Source organism: Xiphophorus maculatus, chromosome 18, assembly GCF_002775205.1.
Source record: "Xiphophorus maculatus strain JP 163 A chromosome 18, X_maculatus-5.0-male, whole genome shotgun sequence".
Taxonomy (NCBI): domain Eukaryota; kingdom Metazoa; phylum Chordata; class Actinopteri; order Cyprinodontiformes; family Poeciliidae; genus Xiphophorus; species Xiphophorus maculatus.
The window spans coordinates 2,391,994-2,416,922 of NC_036460.1; the positions used below are offsets into that span (position 1 = coordinate 2,391,994).

At 35.3% G+C, this 24,929-nt stretch overlaps 1 protein-coding gene across 1 annotated transcript; it reads left to right on the forward strand.

Annotated features, from left to right (window-relative positions):
- Positions 1-605: 605 nt before the first annotated feature.
- gdpd4 (glycerophosphodiester phosphodiesterase domain containing 4) lies at positions 606-21,434 on the forward strand. The gene is made up of 17 exons (XM_014473114.2): positions 606-627; positions 3,033-3,117; positions 5,495-5,600; positions 6,174-6,277; positions 7,194-7,287; positions 7,362-7,421; positions 7,515-7,613; positions 8,422-8,515; positions 10,460-10,605; positions 11,754-11,836; positions 12,819-12,969; positions 13,231-13,449; positions 14,129-14,286; positions 15,274-15,421; positions 16,720-16,802; positions 17,759-17,838; positions 20,094-21,434. The coding sequence occupies exons 1-17, from the start codon at positions 606-608 to the stop codon at positions 20,198-20,200; spliced, it is 1,839 nt and encodes a 612-aa protein (XP_014328600.1). The 3' UTR covers positions 20,201-21,434.
- Positions 21,435-24,929: the final 3,495 nt, after the last annotated feature.

The following is a 24,929-nucleotide window of genomic DNA, read 5'->3' on the forward strand; positions in this document are numbered from 1 at the left end:
TGGTTTTATGTAATTTAACTGTTAATTATTCAACACTAACTGAGTCATGCAGATTATCTGCTTGGTTTTCTGGATTATTTCCTCTTTTCAGTTTGAGTCCAAACCTGAGAATGTTTCATTAAATACAGCGAAGGTGGTTTGTTTCTCTTATTGTTTGTTGAATTCAGTCATGATTATTAATTCCAGAATGAATTTAAAAGAGTTGATGGCTGTGAAGAGGAAGGCTTTCCTGTAGCAGTCTGTGTTACAGCAGCTCTGAAGAAGCCTCTGACTGACTCCCACAGCAATTTGTACAACAAAACCAGCTTTTTTTTTGTTGCTTTTTTTTTACCACCTTGTCGTGAAGCAAAATTTCATGCAAAAATAATTTCTTTAATGTTCACACATAGTGACTCTGTGTTTCAGTTTGCTGATTTAGCTGGAAAAAACTCAGGTGAGCTAGTAAGAGGTGCAGCTCCTGTTCAGGTTTTGCTCATGTTTTTGTCAGACTGTAACTATAAACTTCAAAGGATTAAATAATATAGTCCAAAAAACTGTAAGCAGTAATTGTGAAGCAAACATATTTACAAATAAGCATGTGGAAAAGGTGCTCAGGTGAGAAACCGATGGCGTTATACACTGATGAAGGTACCGAAACACTCCTTACAATCAATTTATGAATTATTTGTTTTAAATATTCTGTAGTGTAGAATAATTTTCTAAGCAGATTGAAGATGCTTAAAGTAGTGAGAAACTAGTCGGAATCTCCTGTAATCATTTTGAAATTTTAATGTCTAAATATAAAAAGAAACGGCTTGTCAGTTTTATTTCTTTAAAAATATATACGTCACTGCTGTCTGCTGGCGTAACAGATAAAATGCATTGAAGTTTTTTTAAATGTAATATGAAAAACTAAAAGAAAAAATCTGTAAGAGAAAATTTTTAAGGCATTATATCTGTTGTATCTAATATTATTAAAATGCCATAGAGAGAAAGTAATAAAGTAAAACAAACTGGTTGCATAAGATTGGAACCTCTGCAGCGACATGAATATTTAATCTCTGTCTTTTAGTGATCCTCTCTTCTTCTCGTCTGTCCTCTCCTTTCATTCCACTTTTTGTCCTCCATGATATATTTGCCGGTTTGCTCACACAGCCGTCTAAATGTAAGGAACAGAGTCTATTTTTACCTGAAGTGTGCCACTGCTCCTCTCACATCCCACCTGTTGAGCTCCTGACCCATTTTATGTCCAGCTTTCTAACACAATGAACATCCAAACTGAAATAATGCAGAAAACTAAACTTCACTAAAATATCTCCTAAAGCAGCTGACACACATCTAGAGACACAATACCTCGTCCAATAATTCTGGAGGGTTTTTATTGTTTGGATGGAGGTGAAGCATTATTTATTAACTTATTGTTTTTTCAACTAGCCCTTTTAAAGGACATTTTTGTTTACAGAGATTCATATTTCATTTAATTTGTTGTTTCTGTTATTTTGTTTATTTATGTTTGGATGTTTAAAATGTTTTCCAGTCCCAGTGTTAGATGTTCCCTAGGTTACAAAGTTTATTTATCTTAGAGAATGTGTTCTTACTTTATATTACTTGGAAATGGTCTCAGAACAATGTTGTCGTTTAACTTCTGGGAAAATGGATCAAAATTGATTGTGACATGCTAGACGTCTGCATGACAATATTTTATTTAAATTGAGAGAAACAGTTTTTAAAATGGTTTTAAATTTGACATATATCTTTAAATAAATTAAATTATTGCTACAACTAATCATGGATCCTTTTAATAACACACATTGAGACTAAGCCTCTTTGATTTTCCTGCTTTTTCTCCTCCTCTCGTATTTTCATTTTAACTTTTTGATAAGCTAATTGCAATACGCCACACAGTGAATATAATTTTAATGTTTGTTTAGTGGATCAGAGAAACGGCAGTTTTCCTTCAGCCGAATCTCCTGAGACACATTCTGCTTCCTTTGTCTCCCCGTCATGAATTCACTCTGGCTTTTATCAATCCATCTGCCTCCTTCTTATTTACCCCGCCGTCCTCCATCCTTTTCACAGCAGCAATAATGACGAAGCTGATGTCACCGTTGCCATGGCAGCTGTGTGAAAACTTGGCTGTTGGACGTGACTTGGGTCCCCCGGTTGCCAGCTTCACGAGGAGAAAACAGTCGAACCAGTTTCTGATCGTCTGGACGGTTTTCTGAAGGGATAAATTAGGATCTGAAAGAATTAAATTAGTTTAGACTGACAGTTTAAACTAGATCCTAAAACAAAAACTGAAATTGAGGCAATATTTTCGTCAACTGGAATACACAAAAACAGTAATTAATGGGGAAAAACTAGAACTAACTGGAACTATCTCGTGTTTATAAAAACATACTGAAATTATAGATATAATATCCTTTGGTTTTGTGTTTATGAATCTATTTATTAGCCTTTCTAACTGATGCGAAGTAGATTTAAGGTTTTTTTTTTACACAAGCAGTTTAAATACGGCACTACTTTAGTGCCCAAAATGGTGGCAGCAAAAGTTGGGATAAAACATCAGAATCAGCTGGTTGTTCAATAATAACTGAATATTTTGAAGATGGAATCTCCTGTTGAGTATTCACTACCCAATCATTATATACAATACTTTTTGAATTCTGCACCTAAAAATTAACCACAGTATGAAAAACTAAAACTTCTACTGTAACTAATAAAAACTCAACTAAAACTAGACACTATTTAACTAATAAAACCTAACAAACACACTCTAAAACTAATTCAGACTAACTGAATTAGACAAAAAAAAGCTACAATGAAATAAAAGTGAACTATAATGAAAAACCAAAACTATTGTAACCGTGGTCTGGACTAGAAATCAGTTGGTTCCAGATATCAGGCCCTGTGGGTACAAAACAAGCCCAAATCATCACACCTCCACCACCGTGCCTAACAGTTGTATGACATGTTTTTTCTGAAATCCTTAAATGTGTGAATGTATTTGTCCAGTTGCACATATCAGCATGTCTTCTGTGTCTCCTCTGCAGGTGGAGACGCCGTGTTGGAGAGTCTGTGCCCTCGTCTCCTGTTCCACCTCGATCCCGTCTCCGTCTCTGTGATGCCGGGCTGTGGGTGAGTCTGAGCCCGAACCAGACCGAAGCTGGGGAAGCTAAAGGTGGTGCGGCGGCAGCTGCTGCAAAGGTACAGAACCTCACAGTGTCAGCACTCCCAATAAAAAAGAGATGCTGAACATTATGTGTTCCTGTGATATTTATCAACATCGTTTAGCTTGAGAATGTTTAAGCTTATTTCATGAACCTGTCATACAATTAGAATTATTATTACAAGTGACAGATTTTGATTTTAAGGGGCACTATTATGTAAAAGTTACTTTTTTAACTTTATATCATGTTGTAATGCAACTTTGTCAATAAAAACAAACCTAGAGTGTTGCTTGATTCTTTCGTGCATTTTGAGAAATCCTTGAATCACATAAAAAAGCCGGTTCGTTTGAATGCAGTAATGGTTTTCAGTTGATTTTAGTCAGAAGATTATCAGTAATATTTGATATTATCAGTAATATTTGATATTATCAGTAATATTTATCACACTAGTTGTTCTAAACAGAAAACCTTTGATTTCAGAAATAATATATTATTTTATTGTGATTTTCCTATCAGAAATGGACTTATTATTGGAGTGGAATAGAAATAAATTCAGTGGCTCAGTTCACTGAATTTAAACAAATTGTACAGATTATTTAACCACAGACTTTGTTTCTGTTAATTATGATGAAATTTTGCTTAACAGCTAAAGATAGCATGATTAAGATTAAAATATTACATCAGACCAATAAAAGACACTTTTAATGCAGAAGTTGCAGCTTATTGAGAATTATGTCTAACACCTGAATAAAAGTTATTTAAAAAGTTTAATCTCACAGAAGTTTTCTAATTTATTGAATATGATTGTAGATCTGAATAATTTTGTTCTTAATTTTGTATGAGTAAATCTTATGTGAAGTTCACACATCCTGTGGTTGAATAAGATTAGAAAATGTTTTGCTGAAGAACATTTCGTCCTCCACAGCGTCTCACCAGAGGAATGAGTCAAGCTGCGTCTCCCTGCACCAACATAACCTCATTATATTTTCTAACTTGTATGAAGAAACTTGCAGTTCTCTAATGAAATGTTACGTTTTGTCATAATGAAACACTTCTGGCTGTTTGTAGCTCATAAATAGATCACTGCAGTCGTAAAGCTGAGCTGAATGTTTTCAGGTTAGTTTCTAAATCCATTTTTATCCACATCCATCTAAATAATTTAGTTTTAAGGTTTATATATATATTGGTTTCCCTCAGCCATATTCATAAATTAGGTTTTATTTGCTTGCAGTGATTCTGGAAGTTTTGGAGCAGAAACTAAATATGTGATAAATATTCAACACAGTGGCTTCTGTTGCTTTTTCACCATTTTACCAAAAAGTTCAAATCTTGTGGAAAGTTTCTTGACTTTTTCACGTTTTCCAACCTTAATCTGGTAAGAAAATAAAAACATAGCACTTTTCTTGTCCTGAAATAAAATACTAAATAAAACTGCAGGAATTTCTAGTTACTCTGTTATTGTACAACAAAAATCTGACTCCACTCTGTTTGTGTTTACATTTTGTGAAGAAGGAAGTTGCCTTCAGTGTTTTCTTCAGAGATGCACTGCAAAAACACAAAGTCCCAGCAAGTAATTCTGTCTAGTTTCTAGTGCAAATATCTTAGTTTTGTCTTAATTCAAGTGTACTAACTCATAAATAACTTTTCAGCAAGATATAGGAGTTTTGTTCTTAAGTTAAGTTTTTAATATTGATGAAAAAGTCCTAGTTCCATTGGCAGATTATTTCACTAAAACGAGAATTTTTTCTCATTATATGTGAAATAATCTGCCAATGGAACAGCCAGTGCTGAAAAGTTACTTATGAGTTAGTTTTGTCTCATTTCAAGTGTTTTAAGATATTTGCACTAGAAATTAGACCAAAATTACTTGGTAAGATTTTGTGCTTTTGCAGCATTTTTTACGTTGTTTCCTTCAGTGATTCTTGGTTCAGCGCCCCCACAGGCAAGGAGGGGAACTGATTTGTTAATTAGTCTGGTTTGAAACAGTATGAATGTGAACCACACCAGCTGAAAAACGTAACAAATGTTGCAACTTTGGTTGCCAATCGAACGGTTATCTACCGGACTGTCAGGTGTGAAAACGCCTCTAGCTGTAGTTTCCTAAAAGCTATCCGTCTTTTTCACTTTTTATCCTAACAACAAATCTCTCCAAATAAGCTATGTCTAATTTCAACCATAAATTCCTGAGGCTGAAATAAAGTTGTAATATTTTCTCCTTAAAGCCCCCAGCATGTTTGCAGGTCATTTGTGCTCATCTTTGTCTGTTTGTCTCCTGTTTGCTACTGTCCACCATTTTAAAAGCGCCGTCAAAACGTTGATTTCTGGCTGGTTTCTGGTTGCACCAGGTATGAACACCAGCCGTTTGTGTCCTGCCTGGCTGGACTCTATGGCTGCCAGTGGAGGAGATACCAAAGAGCGCGGGCGCAGCCCGGAGAGTGCTGCTGCAGCAAGGTGAGCATCCTCACACAGCACCAGACAAAAACAGTCTGACTGGCCGGCCTGCTGACGGAGCACCGAGTATCGATTCCCCGCCTGGTTTCCCTCACTCCAGCCTGCTGAGTTGGTCGCAGCTTTTTCTATGAAGAGATTATCAGCACTTTGTCAGCTGTTATCAAACCTGCTGTTTCTATGTGTATAATGCAAACTGATGTATCCGCCTGAGTCTCTCCAGCTGCGTTTCCATTACAAATGTGCACAAAACTTTGTCGAAAAAAACACAATTTATCAAGAAACGCAATTAAAATCGCATGTGAATACGTTTGTTCACGTGATAATTTGTTAAAATCATGCAGCCTCTAACCACTTCCTGCCGTCTTCTTTGTCGTTTCCACCAGTAGTAACATCTGGATATTAATCACATGACTCGTGATACAAAAACAGTGTTTCCAATACAGTTTTGTGAAATACACTAATTTAGATACGGCTGGAAAAAACCTACCTAAACCTACCTGTTTAAATTTGTAAACTATAAGTAATTTAATGTACATATTTGGGATTAAAAACACGTCCATGAATCTGTTTCAGGTGGAGTGTGGCAGCTTCGGGCTCCTGATCCTCACCTTCTTCCTGAGTTTTGTTTTCCTTTATTTCTGGAGCGAAGCTCAGAACGACTACAATGATTTTGACTGGTGGGTCTCACACAGAACAGCAATTATTAAACTCTTTATCATCAAAATGCATCAGGATTTGCTATGGAGTTTAAATTAAATTTACCACATTGTTTCATGTATAACAAGACATTTTTTCATGTAGTAAGTGAAATAATCTACCAGTTTAACTGATCATTTTTCATCAATATTTATAAATTATTGGCTTAAAAGAAACATCTAGTAACTAATATTTGCATTAAAAAAAATAAAACATCAGCCTCTATATCTGAAAATCAAGATTTTAGCAAAAAATGTTCTTTTATTTCAGAAAGTGAAAATCCAGAATTCTTTAATATTGCAATAAAAAAAGTATTTTTGTTTTAGTTTCTAGTATAGATATCACACTTAAGACAAAACTAGCTAACGAGTAACTTTTCATCTAGAAATAGCAGCTTGTTTTCAGTAAATAATCCCTGAATATTCATGGAAAAGTTCTAGTTCCTCTGGCAGATTTTGTTATGTGGAACATGGGAACATTTTCTTGTTCTAAGTGAAATAATCTGTCTTTGGAACTAGAACGTTTTTAATCAATATTAATAAATTGTTAATATAAAACAAGCTACCATTTCTTGCTGGAACTGTGAGTTAGAAAAACTAGAAACTCGACCAAAAATACTTGGTCATATTTTGTGTTTTTTCAGTGCAATATTCAAATTTTCTGAGATGCTGAATTTCGTGTTTCCACTTTCTAAAAAGAGTAAAAAAAATTAAAAAAATTTGTGCAGTATTCTCATTTTTGAGCTGTACTTTTCATTTGGATTGGCAGTGGAAGCACCATATCTTCCTCTTCACTTGTGCAGTTTCTTCTTATTATTATTATTATAAATCTGAATGTATTGGATGATTCTCCGGTTTGTTTATTTGCCTTGTTGTTGTTGTTTTTTTTAATCTCCAGGTTTAATTTTGGGAATCTCGGTTTCTGGTTCCCCTGGTCTCTGGTCCTGCTGGCCGTCGCTGCAGCTCTCTTCACCTACATCGCCCTGCTACTGGTACGCACTCTGATAAAACCCCAGCCAGCATTTCTGTTTTCAGGCCCCTAACGGTGTTTTTACATGTTGCCCAGGTGTTGGCGGTGTGTCTGCTGTCTGAAGGTCAAAGGTTATACCTCCACTGGAGCCACAAGGTGAACACTGAGACACAACTTGTGGCCGTTCTGCTGCTCCTCAGAGAAAAACCAGAGGTGCTGACGTGTTTTCTGTCCTGTTTGTGATGTTAGACCGGCATCATGGTGACGCTGGTGTTCTCCGTCACGGCCACTGGGATCCTGTCTGACCTCTGGAGCAAAGAGTGGAAAACTCTCCAGCTGTCCTTGCAGGTTGGCGACTCCTCACACCACAAAACGGCAGAAAACTGGGAAGCAGAATCGTTTTTATAGCTCTGTTCTTGAATTTCAATCAAAGTTTGGAAATACTTGATATTCAAAACGCAATCTAATGTTTGATTAAAAGTCTAAAGTTGGAAAACTATATGCAGTTGAAAACAGACTTTTTTTTTTCTCGCTGAAGTTAAATAAAACTAAACTTTTCTTGTTTTGAGTCAGTTAGAATCACCAAAATTATTTCTATTTGCTAAATGTCAGAAAACTGAGAGGAATTTTTTTCTTTTTTGTAACTATTTGTATATTGTAGTTTAGCATTTTGTTAGATTAGGAAGGTAATTTACCTTAGCAGGACTGTTTGGATTGTTTCAGTGTTATAAATATTTATTATTCCTAATCAGTTATTGATCTGTGTAATTGAAATGAAGGTTGTTTTGTATTTGAAATGCCTGTTTTGTCAGGTTATGGGGTAAACATAAAATTATTTTAAAACATAAAATGTTGTTATATTTTAGCTTATTTTGTCCCAGCACTCAACCTCAGGGAACTTTCATCTTTAATTCACTCTGTGAACATTTAATCTGAGATTAGATCACAAAACATTTGGAATATAACAGTAATAAATGATATTACATAACAGTGACATTTTTTAGTTAATTTCTGTTGTTTTGTTTTTGACTCCAAAGTGGTGCTGGAAAAGTTTGGAAACTTACCTTGAGAAAGCTGAAAGTGTTTGAATCTTACTGTCTGAGTCTTTGCTCATCATTCATGAACTTGGTCACGTTTTGGTTATTTTGTTTTTCAGGTGACGGCTCCTTTCCTCCATGTGGCTGCGGTCTCGCTCATGGCCGTTCTCTCCTGGCCGACGGCGTTGCACTTTTTTCGTATGAACAAGAAAGGTAAACGAACCGATAGAAGTCACTTTCTCAGTAATAAAAGGGATGCATCATGTAAAATCTATTTATTTAGCCAAAACAGTGCAGGTTTGGGGGTGGCCTACACTGCAAAAACACAACATTTTGCAGATTTTTGTCTAGTTTCTGGTGCAAATATCTTATTACACTTAAATTAAGACAAAACTAAGTTCTGAGTAACTTTTCAGCAAGATATAGGAACTGGTTTAATTTCTTAAATATGGATTAAAAAGTACTAATTTCCTGTATAATGTGGGGAAAAGTGTCTCGTTATTAGTAGTGAAATAATCTACCAGAAACTTTTATCAATCTATAATTATTTACTTAAAGCTAAAAGCTCCTGTATCTTGCTGAAAAGTTGCCTGTAAGTTAGTTTTGTCTTATTTCAAGTGTACTGAGATGTTTTCACAAGAAACATGATTAACAAAGGGACATTTAGTGCAAAATCCACTTTTTTAAAGCCTTAAATATATGTTTTGTGTACTTTGAGTCTGTATGAGTTCAGAAAATGTTGAACTCTTTTCTAAAGCACACAGTCGAGTTCAGCTCTGGTTCAAAAGAACAAAGAGAAGGTTTAGGAGCAAAAACATAAAACATTATCAAGTATTTTTGTCTAGTTTCTGTTGCAAATGTCTTATTATACTTATTACATTTAAAATATGACAAAACTAACTTACAAGTAACTTTTTAGCAAAATATAGGAGCTTGTTCATGATTCAACTAAAGAGACTGGGCAGAAACAACCTCCAAAGAGAGTTTCAAGCCTAAGGAACCACAAAGAATACATTTTGCTACAAGATATTTCTATATGATATGAAGATTTTTATAATAAGATGTTTACTGGACGGTGATTTTCTGGTTAGATCATCTCTCCTTCCTTTATGGCTTCAGTGTCTTTCTGTCCTGCATGATGTCAGACTCTGAATGGCTCTGACCCTCCAGGTCTCTGCTTTTCTCATCTCGTCTCCATGGGTACGGCCCCTTGTTGCCATGGTGACTCAGCAGATCCAAAGATGCTGAGTCACTTCAGGGGTTCTCCAGTAAGAAAAGCATCAGAGCAACGTTACAGCTGGAGCTCTGAGCGGAGATGATGAAAGGGAAGCAACGTGAGGCTCCTGTTTGCCGGCTGATGGGTTTCTAAATAAATCAGGACTTCAGTAGAAATGTCCTTTATTGTCCCACAATGGGGAAATATCTGTGCAATAACAGCAAATAGACTCACGCACTGCAAAAACACAAAGTCTCACCAAGTATTTTTGATCTCTATGCTAATAAAAATATGTTATTATACCTGAAATAAGACCAAAATAACTTAAAGCAACTTTTCAGAAAGATATAGTAGGTGGTTTTAAGTAAATAAATGTTTAATATTGATTTTTAAAAAGTACTAGTTCCACATGCAAACTATTTAATCAATAATAAGACATTTTCCCACATTACAAGTGAATTAATCTGCCAGTACTTTTAATCAGTATTAAAGAATTATTGACCTAAAACGTTAAGCTCCTATAAAACTAAGTTTTGCATTAAAAAAATAAATCAGCCTCTATATTGGAAACCTGGAAGAGACGGGAAACGAAACCTACAGCTGTGATTTCAGCAAAATGTGGTTCTACAGGAGGACTGAAGACAAACTCACGCCGCACTTTTAAGATGGTTCTTTGACTGCAAGAAAAGTTGAAACTCAAACATCTGTCGGCCATGTTGTGTCCCATCAGCTGCAGGCTGATCCTGTCAGTGACTCATTTTACTCTTTTTATGTATATTTTGGTTTGTTTACATGTGTGGAAATGTGTTTAGACTCATTCATATAATGTAACATTTAACATTTTGGTGACTTGTTACCAACATTCATAATTAAATGAGATAAATAATGTATAACTAAATGCAAGCTGCTGATTGCTGCAGCGTCTTTTTCCTGTTTTTCAGTCCGTCAGGTCGTGGTTCTGGCTCTCTACCTGTCCGTGTTGTTCTCGCTCTACCTGGTTCCCCTCGGCATGTACTCGCCCTGCATCAAGGAGGCGGGAACTCTGGGGCCAGCGCCCACTCTCATTGGTCACAGAGGAGCTCCAATGGTAGGACGGCCCTTTAAGCAGGAACACTTTGGTTTAGTTAAGGAGAATCGCTGCAACGTTGTGTTGAAATGTTTCCAACTGAACCGTACATCTGCTCAATGTTGGTTTTAAATATGAGTCCTGATTTATTTCTGGGCCTATTAAGATAAATATTTTTGTTAGATGTTCAATTTAGACTTAAATGGGAAGTTTCAGAAAAATGGATCTTTCTCTCCAAATTTAAGTTTAGTTAATTACCTGCAGTAACTGACGGGTAAAGAAACGAGCAGAAATCTGGAAAACATGATGCAACATTTAAAACAAAAAACAACTAAGGCAACAGAAAATACTGTAATTAAAAACAATGGAAGCAAAGGCCTGCAAAAAAACAAAACAAATGCTGAAGTCACAGGAAATAGAAGCAAAAAATGAAGCAAATAGCAAAAACTGTAAGTATAAAAAGTTGCTCTACAAAACACAAGTCCTCCAGACCAGCAGGGGGAGTCTGCAGTCGGTATCATTACTGATTTAAATATGCTACTGTTCTACACAAAGTTTAACATCATGTCTTTATTCCTCCAACTTTCTGCTGGACGTCCCGTTAAATCATGACGTCCCGTCTTTACTGAGGGATTCGATGATCGACTCCCCCTAGTGGTCTGGAATATTTCTGATCATAGAGCGAGTTTTCATCTTTTCCATTTTGCTTCTATTTCTGCTGATTGCAGGACCTTTTGTTTGTTTTCTGTTGCGTTTGTTTTTTGTGTTTGCATCATTCATGTTCTGCTGCAGTTTTCGCTCCTGTCAGCCACTGTAGAAAATTTACTAAGCATTAATGTTTGAGAGGAAGATCCTTCTGACATCTTCCTGAAACTTCCCACTGAAGTTCAAACCTGGGGAGTCGGTTCTGTTCCTTCATTCTGGACCAAACTCTGCTTCAGGAATATTACAAAAATGCCTTATTTCTGTCCTGCTGCAGATATTTTCTGTAGCATATTAATAATTTTCTGCAGACATTTCATCCATTTCAAATTTAGTACAATGTAACTTATATTAAAAAAACAACAACATATTTTTCTGGAAAGTGAATTTTTCATTTTATATTCTAGTCCTTCAGATTTAGAAATCGTAACTGACTGGATGTTGTTGCTGATCTTGTGTTTTTAAAGCTCGCTCCAGAAAATACCTTGATGTCTTTTGAAAAGGCCGTCGAATCAGGAGGAGGCGGCCTGGAGACGGACGTCACAATTAGGTTTGATTTCACGTTTATTCATGCAAACCTGCTGGAATTTCCTTCCAGGTTTGTTGTTGTTTTGTCTCCATCATTTAAATCTAATTTAAAACACTTTTTCACCAGAGATGTTTCAATGGCATCATTTATTGTTGGGTTTTTCATTTCTTTTCATTTTTGCTTTCATTGTCTTGCTAGATTATTTTTTACCATATTTTGTTTTCCACTGATCCGTATTCCTGATTAATATTGTGTTTAAATATAATTCATGATAACAAACTTTGCTGGACGATAAATTGTTCCAGTAATTATTGCGATAAACAATAAAATTATCATTTTAATACATTTTCATGATTATGGTATAATACTGCAAAGACTAATAACTTTAATTTTATGCAGAACCCAACTCTTGAACTGGAAGATATTTTAAATATCCAAAATAAAACAAAACAACCAAAATCAGTTTACACACAATAAAAACGGATTATGTAAATATTAATCACCAGAATGGAAATTATTGAGCTCATGTTAATTTATCAGGCGACTGATCAGTTGCTAATTGGGACAAGCAATAAGCAGATAAATAAAGTTAGTTGGATTTTATTTATCCATCTAAACGCCTCATAAAGGATTAAAATGTGAGGATTACAGATTCTCCCCCTAGTGGTCAGAAAATGCTGCAAACAGAAAGTTTCCTGGAAACCAAAAAAAAAAAATAAATGCTGCAAATAAAACCTCAGGCAAATTGGTGCAATCAGAGGAAATAGAAGCAAAATGGAAAATGCTGAAAGTAGCAATAGTTATTTTTTTAGGGCTACTCGGCCATGCTAATCCAGTTAGCCTTTAGCTCCCCATTAAACATGCTGATTAGCCACCTGGTGTGACTATGACTTGGTTTAGTCTAATTAAACTAACAAACCGTTTGGTATTACCTCATAGTTTCTTTTCCAGCTTTAATGTTTCCCTGTGAAACTTCGATCACTCGCCGTGTTTTTGTTTGCAGTTATGACGGCGTTCCCTTCCTGATGCACGACTCCACGCTGAGGAGGACCACCAACGTCGCCGAGGTTTTCCCCAATCGGACCCAGCTGGACGCCGCCATGTTCACCTGGGCCGAGATTCAGCAGCTGAATGCCGGCAGCTGGTTCCTGCTGGTGAGTGTCGGCGTTTCCACACATCATCACGTTTTTTCACAGGTCAGATTAGAGCTACTTTAACCTCTGGACATCACTAACTACTGCTTCTTTAAACAGCAACTTGGAATTTTTAAACCAAACAGTCCCAATTTAAAAGAGACCTAATAAAGTCTAATGGGCCAAAAAAGAATAATTTCAAAAATTATTCATTTTAAATTCATTTTATGCTTTTAATTTGAAATCTTCTTCCATTTTGTAACCTGTTTTTCTGTCCTGTAGAGGGATCCGTTTGGAACCGCATCCAGCCTTTCTGAGACGGATCGCTCTCAGGCCCAGAACCAGTCCGTTCCCTCCTTGGCCCAGTTCCTGGAGGTGGCGGCCGCCAGCGGCAAACTGGTGCTGTTTGACCTGCGCAGGCCACCGTACGGACATCCCTACAGACGCTCCTACATCAACACAACTCTGCAGGTCATCCAGGCCCACATCAACTCCTCACAGGTAGGCTGCACTGCAAAAACACAAAAAGTCATTTATCTAGTTTATAGTGCAAATATCTTAGTTCACTTAAAATCAGACACAACTAAATTACAAATAAATTTTCAGCAAAATATAAGAGCTTAATAATTCAATAAGTCAATAATTGTTTAATATAAATGAAAAACTCCTTGCTCTACTGGCAGATTATTTTACCGATAACAAGAATGTTTTCCCTTGTCTTAAGTGAAATAATCTGCCAGAAGAGCAAGTAGTTTTTAAATCAATATTAATGAATTATTGACTTAAAATAAGTTCTTATATTTTGCTGAGAACTTTGCTTTGTCCTATTTCAAGTTTAAGATATTTCTGGAAAGGAGTAAAAGGGCCAAAAAATCTAATTATGAGAATAAAGTCATAGTATTGCCAGAATAAATTCAAAATATTACCAGAATGAAGTTAAAATATTACCAGAATAAAATCAAACGAGAATAAAATTCAAGTATCAGAATAAAGTTTAAATAATGCAACTTTATTCTGAGATTTATTTTTGTTATTATGGCTCTTATACTCCGTTGTATATCAGCATTAGAAACTAGACAAAAATATTTTGTTTTTGCAGTGTTGTTGTTGTTGTTTCACATCATGGATGCATAAATGGATGCCAGTGTGAGTTGGCGTACTGGTTCCACTGGTTGTGCAGGTGCTGTGGCTGCCGTCTGAAGACCGGGCTCTGGTTTCCGGTCTGGACCCGGCGCTGCAGCAGACCTCCGGCCTGAAGGCTTCCATCCAGGAGCTGAAGGACGACGGCATCAGCCGGCTGAACCTGCACTACAGCACCATGTCGCAGCAGCAGATCTGGTATGGAACCACCTCCCACCACGGCTCCCAGTAACTTCAGCTAAAAATTAAACCACTAAATGGTTTTAAATACAGATGCAAAAACAAATGCAGATTTTTAACCATTGTTTCAAATTTTTTTGGCAGAAATTTATTTACAACAGCCGTCGTAATCAGCATCAACACTGAAATTACCGATAACAGCCAGAATGACTCTCATCCATCTACTTGTAAAAAACATTTAATTCAGGCCGTTTGAAACGTTTTGGTCCGTCTGGTTCTGCTTTTGGTAATCTGCTGGCTGAACCCGGACTGTGAGGGAACAAAAAGCTAAGAGACGAAGAAAAGTTCAACAAGCTCTCAAATTATTTCCCAAAGAGCCTGAAGAGCAACAGAAACGGATGAAACCTGCAGGAAGCAGGCGGGCGGCAACAGGAGAACAATCTGGCAAGAAGGGAGGAAAAAGCAAAATAATGGAGTAACTCATGAAGGTCTCAGCATAATTTAATCTCCTGACTCGTCCTCAGTGAACCTTCAGCTTTGATTCACTCTGTGAATCATAAAGACATTTATAATAATGATAATTTAATCTTTAAAAGCTCATTTGTATCTATTAGATGAATTTGGAAGCCATAAAAAACACTTTATTACTCAGAAACTTGTATTTATTAAATAATTTACTGTATTAAAATTGAGCTATAAATAATATTCAGACCTGCTGTGTCTGAACACTGATTGAGATAAATAAGTTTATGGCTTAAATTTAACAAAAAATAACTGCATAATCTCAAGGTTCCCATTAAATAAGAAACATTATTAAAAATCACATGAAAAGTTTGATCATGCAATAACTTTTATAATAACGTTAATTTAATTTGTACAAGATAAAAACTTGGAAAACTGAAATGTTTGGTTTGAGACTTTTTGAAGTTTAGAAAGCAGCAGCACCAGTTTGGGTGGATAACCAGTTTGAGTGGATAACCAGTTTGAGTGTGTCTCTGTGGGCAGTAAGCTCCAGTCGGTGAACATCAGCACCAACCTGTACGTGATCAGCCAGCCGTGGCTCCACGCTCTGGCCTGGTGCGCCGGCGCTCGGTCCGTCACCACCAACTCCGTCCACATCCTGTCCAGCATCAACCAGCCGCTCTTCCTCATGGTCAGCCTCTCACTCTCTGACTTAAGGCGCCTTTTTAAGGTGGAACTCACATTTTCTATTGCAGCAGGTTTAAAGTAGAGGCGACTCCATAACAGATTGATTTGTTTTAGTAAACTAAACACACCAGTTATAGATTAATTATGTTATATTAATAAGTTGCTATTTAACAAAATTGTACTCAAGTAACTAGTTACCTTTACTTCAGTAACTTTTTGGAAAAAAATTACTTTCAGGAGTATTTTTACAATGCTGTACTTTTTACTTTGACTTGAGTAATTTTATTAAGTATTTTTACTCTTACTTCAGTAATATTTCTGGATTTTCTACCCACTGAAAGGAAAACAAACATTTTCACCAAAAATTCACCAAAAACCTGCAGATTTTGTTAAATAAGTTTTTTATTGAGAGAAACTGATTTGGAACATTTTTATTTTGCCTGATTTTGTTATTTTTTTGTTACTTGTATGAATTATTGTCGTTTTGGTCCTTAAATTAAATAAACTTTCACTGTTTAATGTTTTATTTGGAGTTTCTTTGTTAGAGACATTACAGGTTAATTAACATTTCTGTAAATGTGCCAGAATTAGCCAAAGGGTTTATTTTCATCTGTTAACTGTGGTTAAAATGACTCAACTGCAAATTTAGTCAATAAATACAAACAATAGATATAAAACAAGGAGAATACAACACAATTATAAAAAAACACAGAGGAAGCAGGAGTAATAAATATTTATCACATTGAAACAATCCAAATTGTTTTAAGGCAAATTAAACACAAAATACAAAGAAAGTTACAAAACAATTTCTAAATAATTTTCTTGATAAGTTTTCTGGCATTTAGCAAATAGAAATAATGTTGGTGATTCTAACTAAAACAAGAAAAAGTTTATTTTGATTTAACTTCGGTGAGAATTTTTGTGTTTTTATTCGGTGCATGAAAATAAACAAAATTTACGCTTTTAATTAAATGTTAGATTGAATTTTATTACCAAACTGTGTAGCTTGAATATAAAGCATAATAACCCACTTATTATTATTATTATTATTATTATTATTATTTTTATTATTATTACTACACAGTGATGCTCTGACGGTCCATTTGATGGTTCTGGTTCTGGTAACAATTGCGTCAGGCGGTGTGGGAGTTTTATTTATTTTAAAAAATTTTATATTTAAGTCTGAACTTCCTGCAGATCCTGCATGTTTGTGGTTCTGATCAGTCCAAGCTGTCTTTCATAGGAATGTTGCTGTTGGTTCTGACCCGTGGCGTAACTAAACCCGGTCCGTTCTCTCTCCAGACTCCAGAGGAATACACCCTGATGTGGATCCTGACCGACTTCGTCTCCGCCTTCCTCATCTTCGCCATTTTCACGTTCCACTGGTGAGAAACCCGAACACAAACATCCTGCTGGTTCTGATCATCATGGCTGCTGGTCGGGTTTAATGAAGGAAACAAAACTAAAGAGACGGAACGGGTCGGGATTGGGACGGAACGGGTTGGGATTGGGATGGAACGGGTCAGGATTGGGACAGAACGGATCGGGATGGAACGGGTCGGGATTGGGACAGAACGGATCGGGACGGAACGGGTCGGGATGGAACGGGTCGAGATCGGGACGGAACGGGTCGGGACGCCGGCACCAACATTTCTAACTTTATTAATGTTTTACCTCTCAGTAAAGAGCAGAAACGTTATGAATTCATGTTTAGTGATCAGAAACTTAAATTAAATTTCTAGTTTTCTTCCAACTGGAACAACGAGACGGATGTTTGGTAATCCTCTTTAATCTGTAATTTTCCTGGATTATTATGGGTAAAAATATTCCAGACTTTGACTCTTAACTGATTGTTTAGATTTTTGTCCTGGTTTCCTGTCTCCTTTCCTTCTGTCTTCCTTTCTTCTCATTTCCTCGTTTCCTGTCTCCCTAATCACTTCCTTGTATCCTATCTCCTTCCCTTGTGTCCTGCTTTTCTTTCTCTTCCTTTTGTCCTTCCTTATCCTGAATGCTTTCCTTTTTCCTTTCCTTGTTCCTCTAATCTTCCTTCCTTGTCATGTCTCCTTTTCTTGTGTCCTTCCTCCCTCCCTTGTTCTTTCAACCCTCGTTTCCTTTTTCTTCCATTCCTTCCTTGTGTCCTGCTTTCTCTTCCTCCTCCCTTCTGTGTGTCCTATCTTTTTTCCTTGTGTCCTTCCTTCCTTGTCCAGTCTGCAGATGAAAGCGGTTCTGATCTGGTTCTGTTCTGGTTCTGATCTGGTTCAGTTCTGGTTCTGATCTGGTTCAGTTCTGGTTCTGATCTGGTTCAGTCCTGGTTCTGATCTGGTTCTGTTCTGTGTCTCAGGTGGAGAGAGCGCGGTTTGCCCTTCGTGTCCGGCAGCCGGCACACCAACGACAACGGACCGTACAGCAAGTTCAGAACCGGTAGGAGAGAAAAGTTCTTCCTGCTCCGGTTCTGTTGCTGCTTTCACCAAAAAATGAACTTAAAAATAAAATGTTTGTGGGTCACATAGAGCTGGACAATAAATCAATAACTAGATATATCATGACAGACACGTGATCAATATCAATAGGTAATACATCTGATAAATAATTTCACTGAACTTCAATCCTGAACCGCACAGCATCCTGGGAGTTGTAGGCAGAGAACTAGGTTGGTGGAATCAACTCACTCTCTCGCTCTCTGGTTGCCTAGCAACAACCTGCTGGGTAACGAGCAGTTTCAAGTTCTCCAACCCCTAAATTTGGTTACCTAGCAACAACCCACTGAGTAACCTGCGCAGCAGCAGTTTCAGGTTTCTCCACTGTGCCTCATAACTGCTTAAAAAGAAAAAAAAAACTGAGTAAAACAGGAGAAACACACCAGTATTTAAAACAACAAATAAATCAATAATTATTGATGTAGACTGATATAAAACAATGATCAGTTTTCAGCCATATTGTCCAGCTCTAAAGTAAACAAACATCAAGTCCACGACCAAACTTAAATTGATTTTATATTTGATCCTCATGTCAGCTGAACCATTTGAAAAATTTATATATAAAGTTTGAAAATGTTTGCCAAAAAAATAATTAAAGGTGTTTACGATAAAAAATGACAGAAAATCTGGTTTCTGAGAAGCAACGAATCCAAACTTTCTCCCACTCAAACCTGTTTAAAGTAGCATCTAAATGCTAACACGCAGCAGCAGCACATATGCTAATGCTACATTAGCGCCACAGTCCATTTTTCTAAAGAGGTTTCATGGATGATCAGGGATTCCTGAAACACTTTCCATCAATCTGATTTTTTAAATGACCTAAATAACAGATTAAAAACAATAAATATATTTGTTGTTGAGTAATCTGTCTATTCAATAATTTAAGTGTTTTTGAATTGAAAATGTTGCTTATTTTGTTGCTCATGTAGTTTTTGATGAATAAATATGAATAAATATTCGATTAATAAACTTTGTGATTAATTTCTATTAAAACTTTTCCATCAGCAGAGTAAATGAAGTGATGTTTGGTGTTTGCATGCTGTGTGTCGTCTCAGACTCCTCAGAGGTCATCTGTGTCGGCTGGAGCTCTCTGCACTCTGACCCCCCGCTGCAGCTCATATCTCCCTCCCCCTGACCCATGACCCCTGCATGCCATGTCATCCTTTCACTGTATGACCACATTTCCTGCCTCTCTATGTGATCTTGTTATAGATCTATGTCCCTCCTACACAAAAATCACGGTTATAATCATCTGCATCTTTTATTTATTGTTAAATGAGCAAAAACTGTCTGAGCATAAAAAAATGTTTTTACCAAACCAACAATAAACATGAAAAACTTTGACTAAAATTTATTTTCTGAACAACAAAATCAGGATTTTGAAACATTTGTTGAGTTTAGATTAGTTTAATAAATAAACTAAAAACTAGATTAAGGGGCAACAAAATGAGGTTTTGAGTAAAAGTCACTAAACAGACGTGGACCTGCACAAAGTTCGGTTATTTAAAGACAAACTAATGATGTTAATGTTTTCTACTTTAAAACTTAGGCTGTTATCATAAATAATTTGTTCTTAATTCACCAGGTTAAATAGGTAAATAATAAATTTACTTTGTCTGTGATCATTTTACCCTAATTAAAAGAAATAAAGTCTCTACATCGGCCGCTGCTGTAAAATGTCTGAAACAAGAAGATAAATTGTGATTAATCGATTATTGGAATAATTGTCAAGTAATTCAGTAATCTATTAATCATTAACTGGATTATACAGACTCTAAAAAGACAGTTTGCTAAAAGAACAAAGTATATATTCAGAGCAGCAATTAATCCAAAACTGTCCAAATAAATATAAATTTTACATTTAAGATCAAAAACTTAAATATTTTTTACCCAAAACTAAAGTTTGATAGATTTATCCTCACCTATTAAAAAGATATCTTATTAATCACTTTTGCTAACTGATGATCAATTTGTAAATAAAGAAAATATTCCGATTTTAACTAAGCTGTTAGAAACAGACGCATCATTTGAACACTAGTGAATTTTAGGAACATTTATTTTCTTATTTGAAAACTTAATTTATTTCCTTTAATGTTAATTTGCATGTTGTTAAATGGAAACTGCAGAATGAGACAGATTTCTGTTCATCTGAATAATCTCTAGTCTGGTTTAATCTAATCTGTCTGTCTGTGTTTGCAGAGCTGAGCGACGTTTGGTCCATCTCCAGTGTCAACGTGCGACCCGACCTGCGGAGCTCTCCCAGTTCTCCCAGTGGCCCCCACCTGCCCACCATTACAGAGGAGTGACTGGAGAGTCTGGCTTTACAAATATTACATCTCCAATCATGAACCGAACAGAAAATTATGGAGTTATAAAAATAAAAAGAAAGAGAAGAAGCAGAAAGATGTTTCCTCCACTCAGCTACTGGACTGCATGACTGAACTGGTGATCCAAACGACGGACTGACTGGTTCCATCTGACCCAGTAAGATCCAACATGGCGCCATGAAGGAGGGAATCGTCTTCATCACTTCTGGTCAGGAAAAGACTGAAAACATCCGGCTGTAGTGAGATCTGTAGATACGGAGAATGTTATTAATATGAACAAGCTTCGTCTTTTACTGTCAGGATGCGTTAAAACGTAACGGAGATTTATTGTGACTTTAATCATAAACATGTATGAAAATGATCCAGAGCTTCAGACGTCGTTTTGAGATTTAGAGGAAAATAATCTCCATAAATCTAACATCAGGATCTGACAGAAGTTAATTTTATATAAATGTTTATCGCTAAATGTTTCCTGGACTCAAAATTTAATCTTCTCTACATTCCTCTTTATGGATCACTGATCTATCAGTTGAATGTGATCAGATAGATTCTAATATTTGAGCAGAAAATTGATTCGCTGCTAAATCTAAAAATGACAAAAATCATACAAAATATCTATAAAATAAAACTTAAATAAGTTTTCATCAAGATATAGGAGCTTGTTTTAAGTCAATAATTTCTGAATATTGATCATAAAACTGGCAGATCATTTAAATCATAACATGGGAAAAATGTGTTGCTATAAGTTAAAGTTGCTAAATTTGTCACAAGTTGCTTTTAGACAAAAAGTCGCTAAACATGGCAACAAATTGACAAAGTTGGCAACGTTATCTCCCCTGGTCCTGACTATGAGTGACTTAAGTCCCTCCAATAATCCACACACGTAGCCACGCCCCCAGTGCCGCTTAGCTCCGCCCACTTTGGTGGAATTCTTAAAAATGATCAGGGGGCGGAGCTAAACTGTCACAGGGGGTGGGGGGGGGTAGTTACAGTTTAAACAACATATTAACTCTGATTGGTGCGTCTCTACTACTGTACACTGCAAAAACATAAAAACTTAAGTATTTTTAGTCTAGTTTCTAGTGCAAATGTTTTAGTACACTTGAAAAAAGACTAAACTTACTTATAGTTTTAGGATATAGTAGTTTGTTTTAAGTCATTAATTCCTTAATATTAATTTTTAAAAAGTACTAGTTCCACTGGCAGATTATTTCACCAGTAAGACATTTTTTGTTACAAGTTAAACAGTGGAAGTAATATTTTTTTCTTGTCTATATTAAGGAATTATTTACTTAAAATAAGTTCATATCATTTAAAGTGTACTAAGATATGTGTACTACAAACTAGATCAAACTTGGTAGGATTTTGTGTTTTTACAGTGTACTACTAGCTGTACACTGTTGGACTGACAGACTGAATGTAGACTGGAGATCATTTAGTTTTTTCCAAACTGAAGTGAATGTACGTCTTTCTCCAAAGAAACTGAAAACTGAAATAATTTCTGATATAATCAGCTTTCTGAAAATATCACCAAGTTGTTAAAATGAGGCAATTTTATTTTTTACCTTTAAAACTATTTTAAATCTGCAATCCAGATATAAAATATTTAGAAAAGCAGTTTCTCTTTAGTTTTAGAATGTGATTCTGTAGAAATAAATGTTAATATCCTGTAATTTATTCTGGTTTTACCTCTGAAGGAAACTCAAAGTCAAACTGCGCCCAGCTGATGTGATGTCATCCAGTTTTTATCTTATGATTATTTGTGTTAAACATCGTAGCTGATCTTTAGGCCAGGCGTTTCAGCTACAGTTATGACATCACAGCTCTATTTATTCTATGGAATATGACGTTTCCACCGTACGACCGTTCATTTTTAGCGAGCGAGTCTGGTGGCAATGCAGCGCCGCCGCATTGGTTTTCCTCTGGAGATGCTTTGCATTTTGAGCTTTGCATGTGTTGGATTTATCCAGCTCTTCTTGTTTTATAGATCCAGACGCTACTTTTATATCGGTTGAAGCTCACGCTGATAATTTGTTCGTTGTGTGTTGGAGGGGAATCCAGATGTTCATGTGTGATTCTTTTTTAGTTTCAGACGAGTTTTGAACCCATCCTCTCTGGGTTTTAAGATTAATCTTAATAATGAAAAATGAGACGGACATTTTGGGAATATTTGGACACAACAATTTGGTTGAAAAACTTTAACCCCTTCAGACCTGACGTCCACAGAAATGGACATGAGTTATTTCTGAGTTGAAGCCAATAGAAAATCAGGGATTTATCATTTGAATGATTATTTGTTACTGATTGGTTTCTTATTGACCAATAATATCAGTCATTGGCATCAGAAAAAACAAACAATCTGAAACTAGAGATGGGAAAAATTTCTATTTTTTACATCAAAAATATAAATGTAAGTTCATGGTAACCTGATGAAATTTTATTTCTTTTTTTTTTTTACATTTTACTCTTGTAATTTAAAATATTTCCTGTGATACTATTTTAAGTTATTTTTGAAAATATTTCCCATCATTTTTTCCAACGTTGAATATCCATCCTGATGAAAATCAGGAGTTATCAGCCAAAGTTTAGCTATTTAGTTTCACAATTATTTTATTTATTTTTATGTTTTTTATAAATAAAAACAATGACTTTCTTAAACTGCTTGTAACATAAATGTTTGTTTGTTTTTCTTTATTTTAATGCTGAGGTGGAATAAAATTTAGATTTTTTTCCTCTGTTGGTAAAATTCAGGTCTGAAGGGGTTAAAGAGCTAAAACCAGTTTAGCAGCTGTGACGTGTAAACGAGGCAGTTTTAGTATTCAGAGTTTTAGTATTCAGAGTTTTAGTATTCAGAGTCTCTACATGCTGCTGACCTGCATGTATAATTACTAGAGAGAAACTAAAGTTGATCGTTTCTTTTTGTTGCACATTTCCAAACTTAAAAGCCTCATTAGAGGAAACAAAGCTGCTTGTGGATTTATATTTTTCAACAATTAAACTCAAAAACATGTTTTTATTGCCGTTTTTTGTGGGGTGGAGGGACAGAAGTTAAGAGAAATTAAAGTGAAAATTTCCCAGAATTTATGAGATTAACTCCTGAAACTATAAGCAAAATGTAATTTTATTACAGAGACTTTATTTCTTATAATTAAAAGTTAACAGCTACACTCACTGCGATTATTTACAAGAGTACATTTGAAGTTTATAGCCACAAAAGAAGAAAAATATTAGAAATTGTTTTCATTTGGGGGAAATAAGCATTCAAATGTTAATTATAATTAATATTAAAACTGCCGACATTTTGTTTATTTCCGGTTAGGAAGCAGGAAAACTTTCTCATCTTGAAGCTTAAAGACTTTTCTGAGCTGTAATTGATCAACGATGTTCAATAGATATTGGTGAAAAATTATTTATCATGTAATGAAGTAAATATTGAAATCATTAAAGTATTATTATACACCCTGTACTGCATAAAAATGCCTTTTTTCTTTTCCAGATATTTATTTCTCTTGTTATAAAAAGCTGCTGTAATCTGTTTGTGATAAAAATAAGTAGATTTAAGAAACTTCTTCTGTTTAACAGTTATTGTTTTTTCTGCTTCAAAGTTTCACTGAATGTAAGTACATACACAGAGCTGTGAAAAAGTATTTACACCCCTCCTTTAATGTTTCAGATCATCAAACTAGTGTTAATTTGACACAAAAATAACCAAAATTCAGTTTTCAAATGATTTTCTTATGTGAAGAAGGAATAGATATTACTAAAATAGAACTTGACTGACGACATAAATTTTGTAAAAATATAAAAATTCACTGATCAGATTCACAAGTTTTTGATAAGAAAGACGGAAGAAAAAAATCATGAAGAAGAAAATTCAACCATCTGGTAAATTTCACTGCAAAAACAAGAAATTCTTACCAACTATTTTTGTTTAGTTTCAAGTGCAAGTATATCAGTAAACCTGAAATAAGACTAAATTTATTCAAGAGTAACTTTTCAGCAAAATATAGGAGCTTGTTTTAAGTTAATTCTTTAACATTTATTAAAAAGTTCTAGCTGCACTGGTAATTATTTCACTTATGGGAAAAATGTCTTGTTATAAGTTAAATAATCTACCAGTGGAACTAAAACGTTTTTATCAATATTAGAGAATTATTTACTTACAATAAGTTCATATATTTTGCTGAAAAGTTACTCTTGAATAAGTTTTGTCTTATTTCAAGTTTACTGACATATTTGCACTTGAAACTAAACAAAAATACTTGGTAAGATTTCATGTTTTTGCCACGTTTACATCTGAATGGTTCAAAAGAATAAAATAAAGATTTGGGAGTGGCCTAATCAAAGTTCTGTGTTCAAACATTAAACTGTCCATTCATGCTGTAAAAACCTTCAGTGTTGCTGATTTAAAACTGCAGAGAGAAACGGTGATGTAACAAACTGGTTACCAATGAACATGGAGGAAAACCATTTACTGGGTTTGAGGTGTGATTACTTTTCCACGTTGGATCAAGTTTGTTTGGGAAACCATTTTCCCTTCAATGAATAAAATCATTTACAAACAGCTTCTTGTATTCACTCATATTATTTCATGTTTGGGACAAAAGCAGGAGGAATCTGGGGTGTAAATACTTTAGTTGGTAAACAACAGAAAAGGAATAAAAACTTTTTACCCGTCAAAATGATGCAGGAATGCAGATCCATCCGA

Bases quoted from the DNA above. Each gene is read 5' to 3' on its own strand.
- gdpd4 (XM_014473114.2), top strand. From the start codon at position 606: ATGGCGTTATACACTGATGAAG. The intron at 8,516-10,459 runs GTAAACGAACCG...CCTGTTTTTCAG, and splicing joins TTTTCGTATGAACAAGAAAG to TCCGTCAGGTCGTGGTTCTG. The intron at 13,450-14,128 runs GTAGGCTGCACT...CTGGTTGTGCAG, and splicing joins CCCACATCAACTCCTCACAG to GTGCTGTGGCTGCCGTCTGA.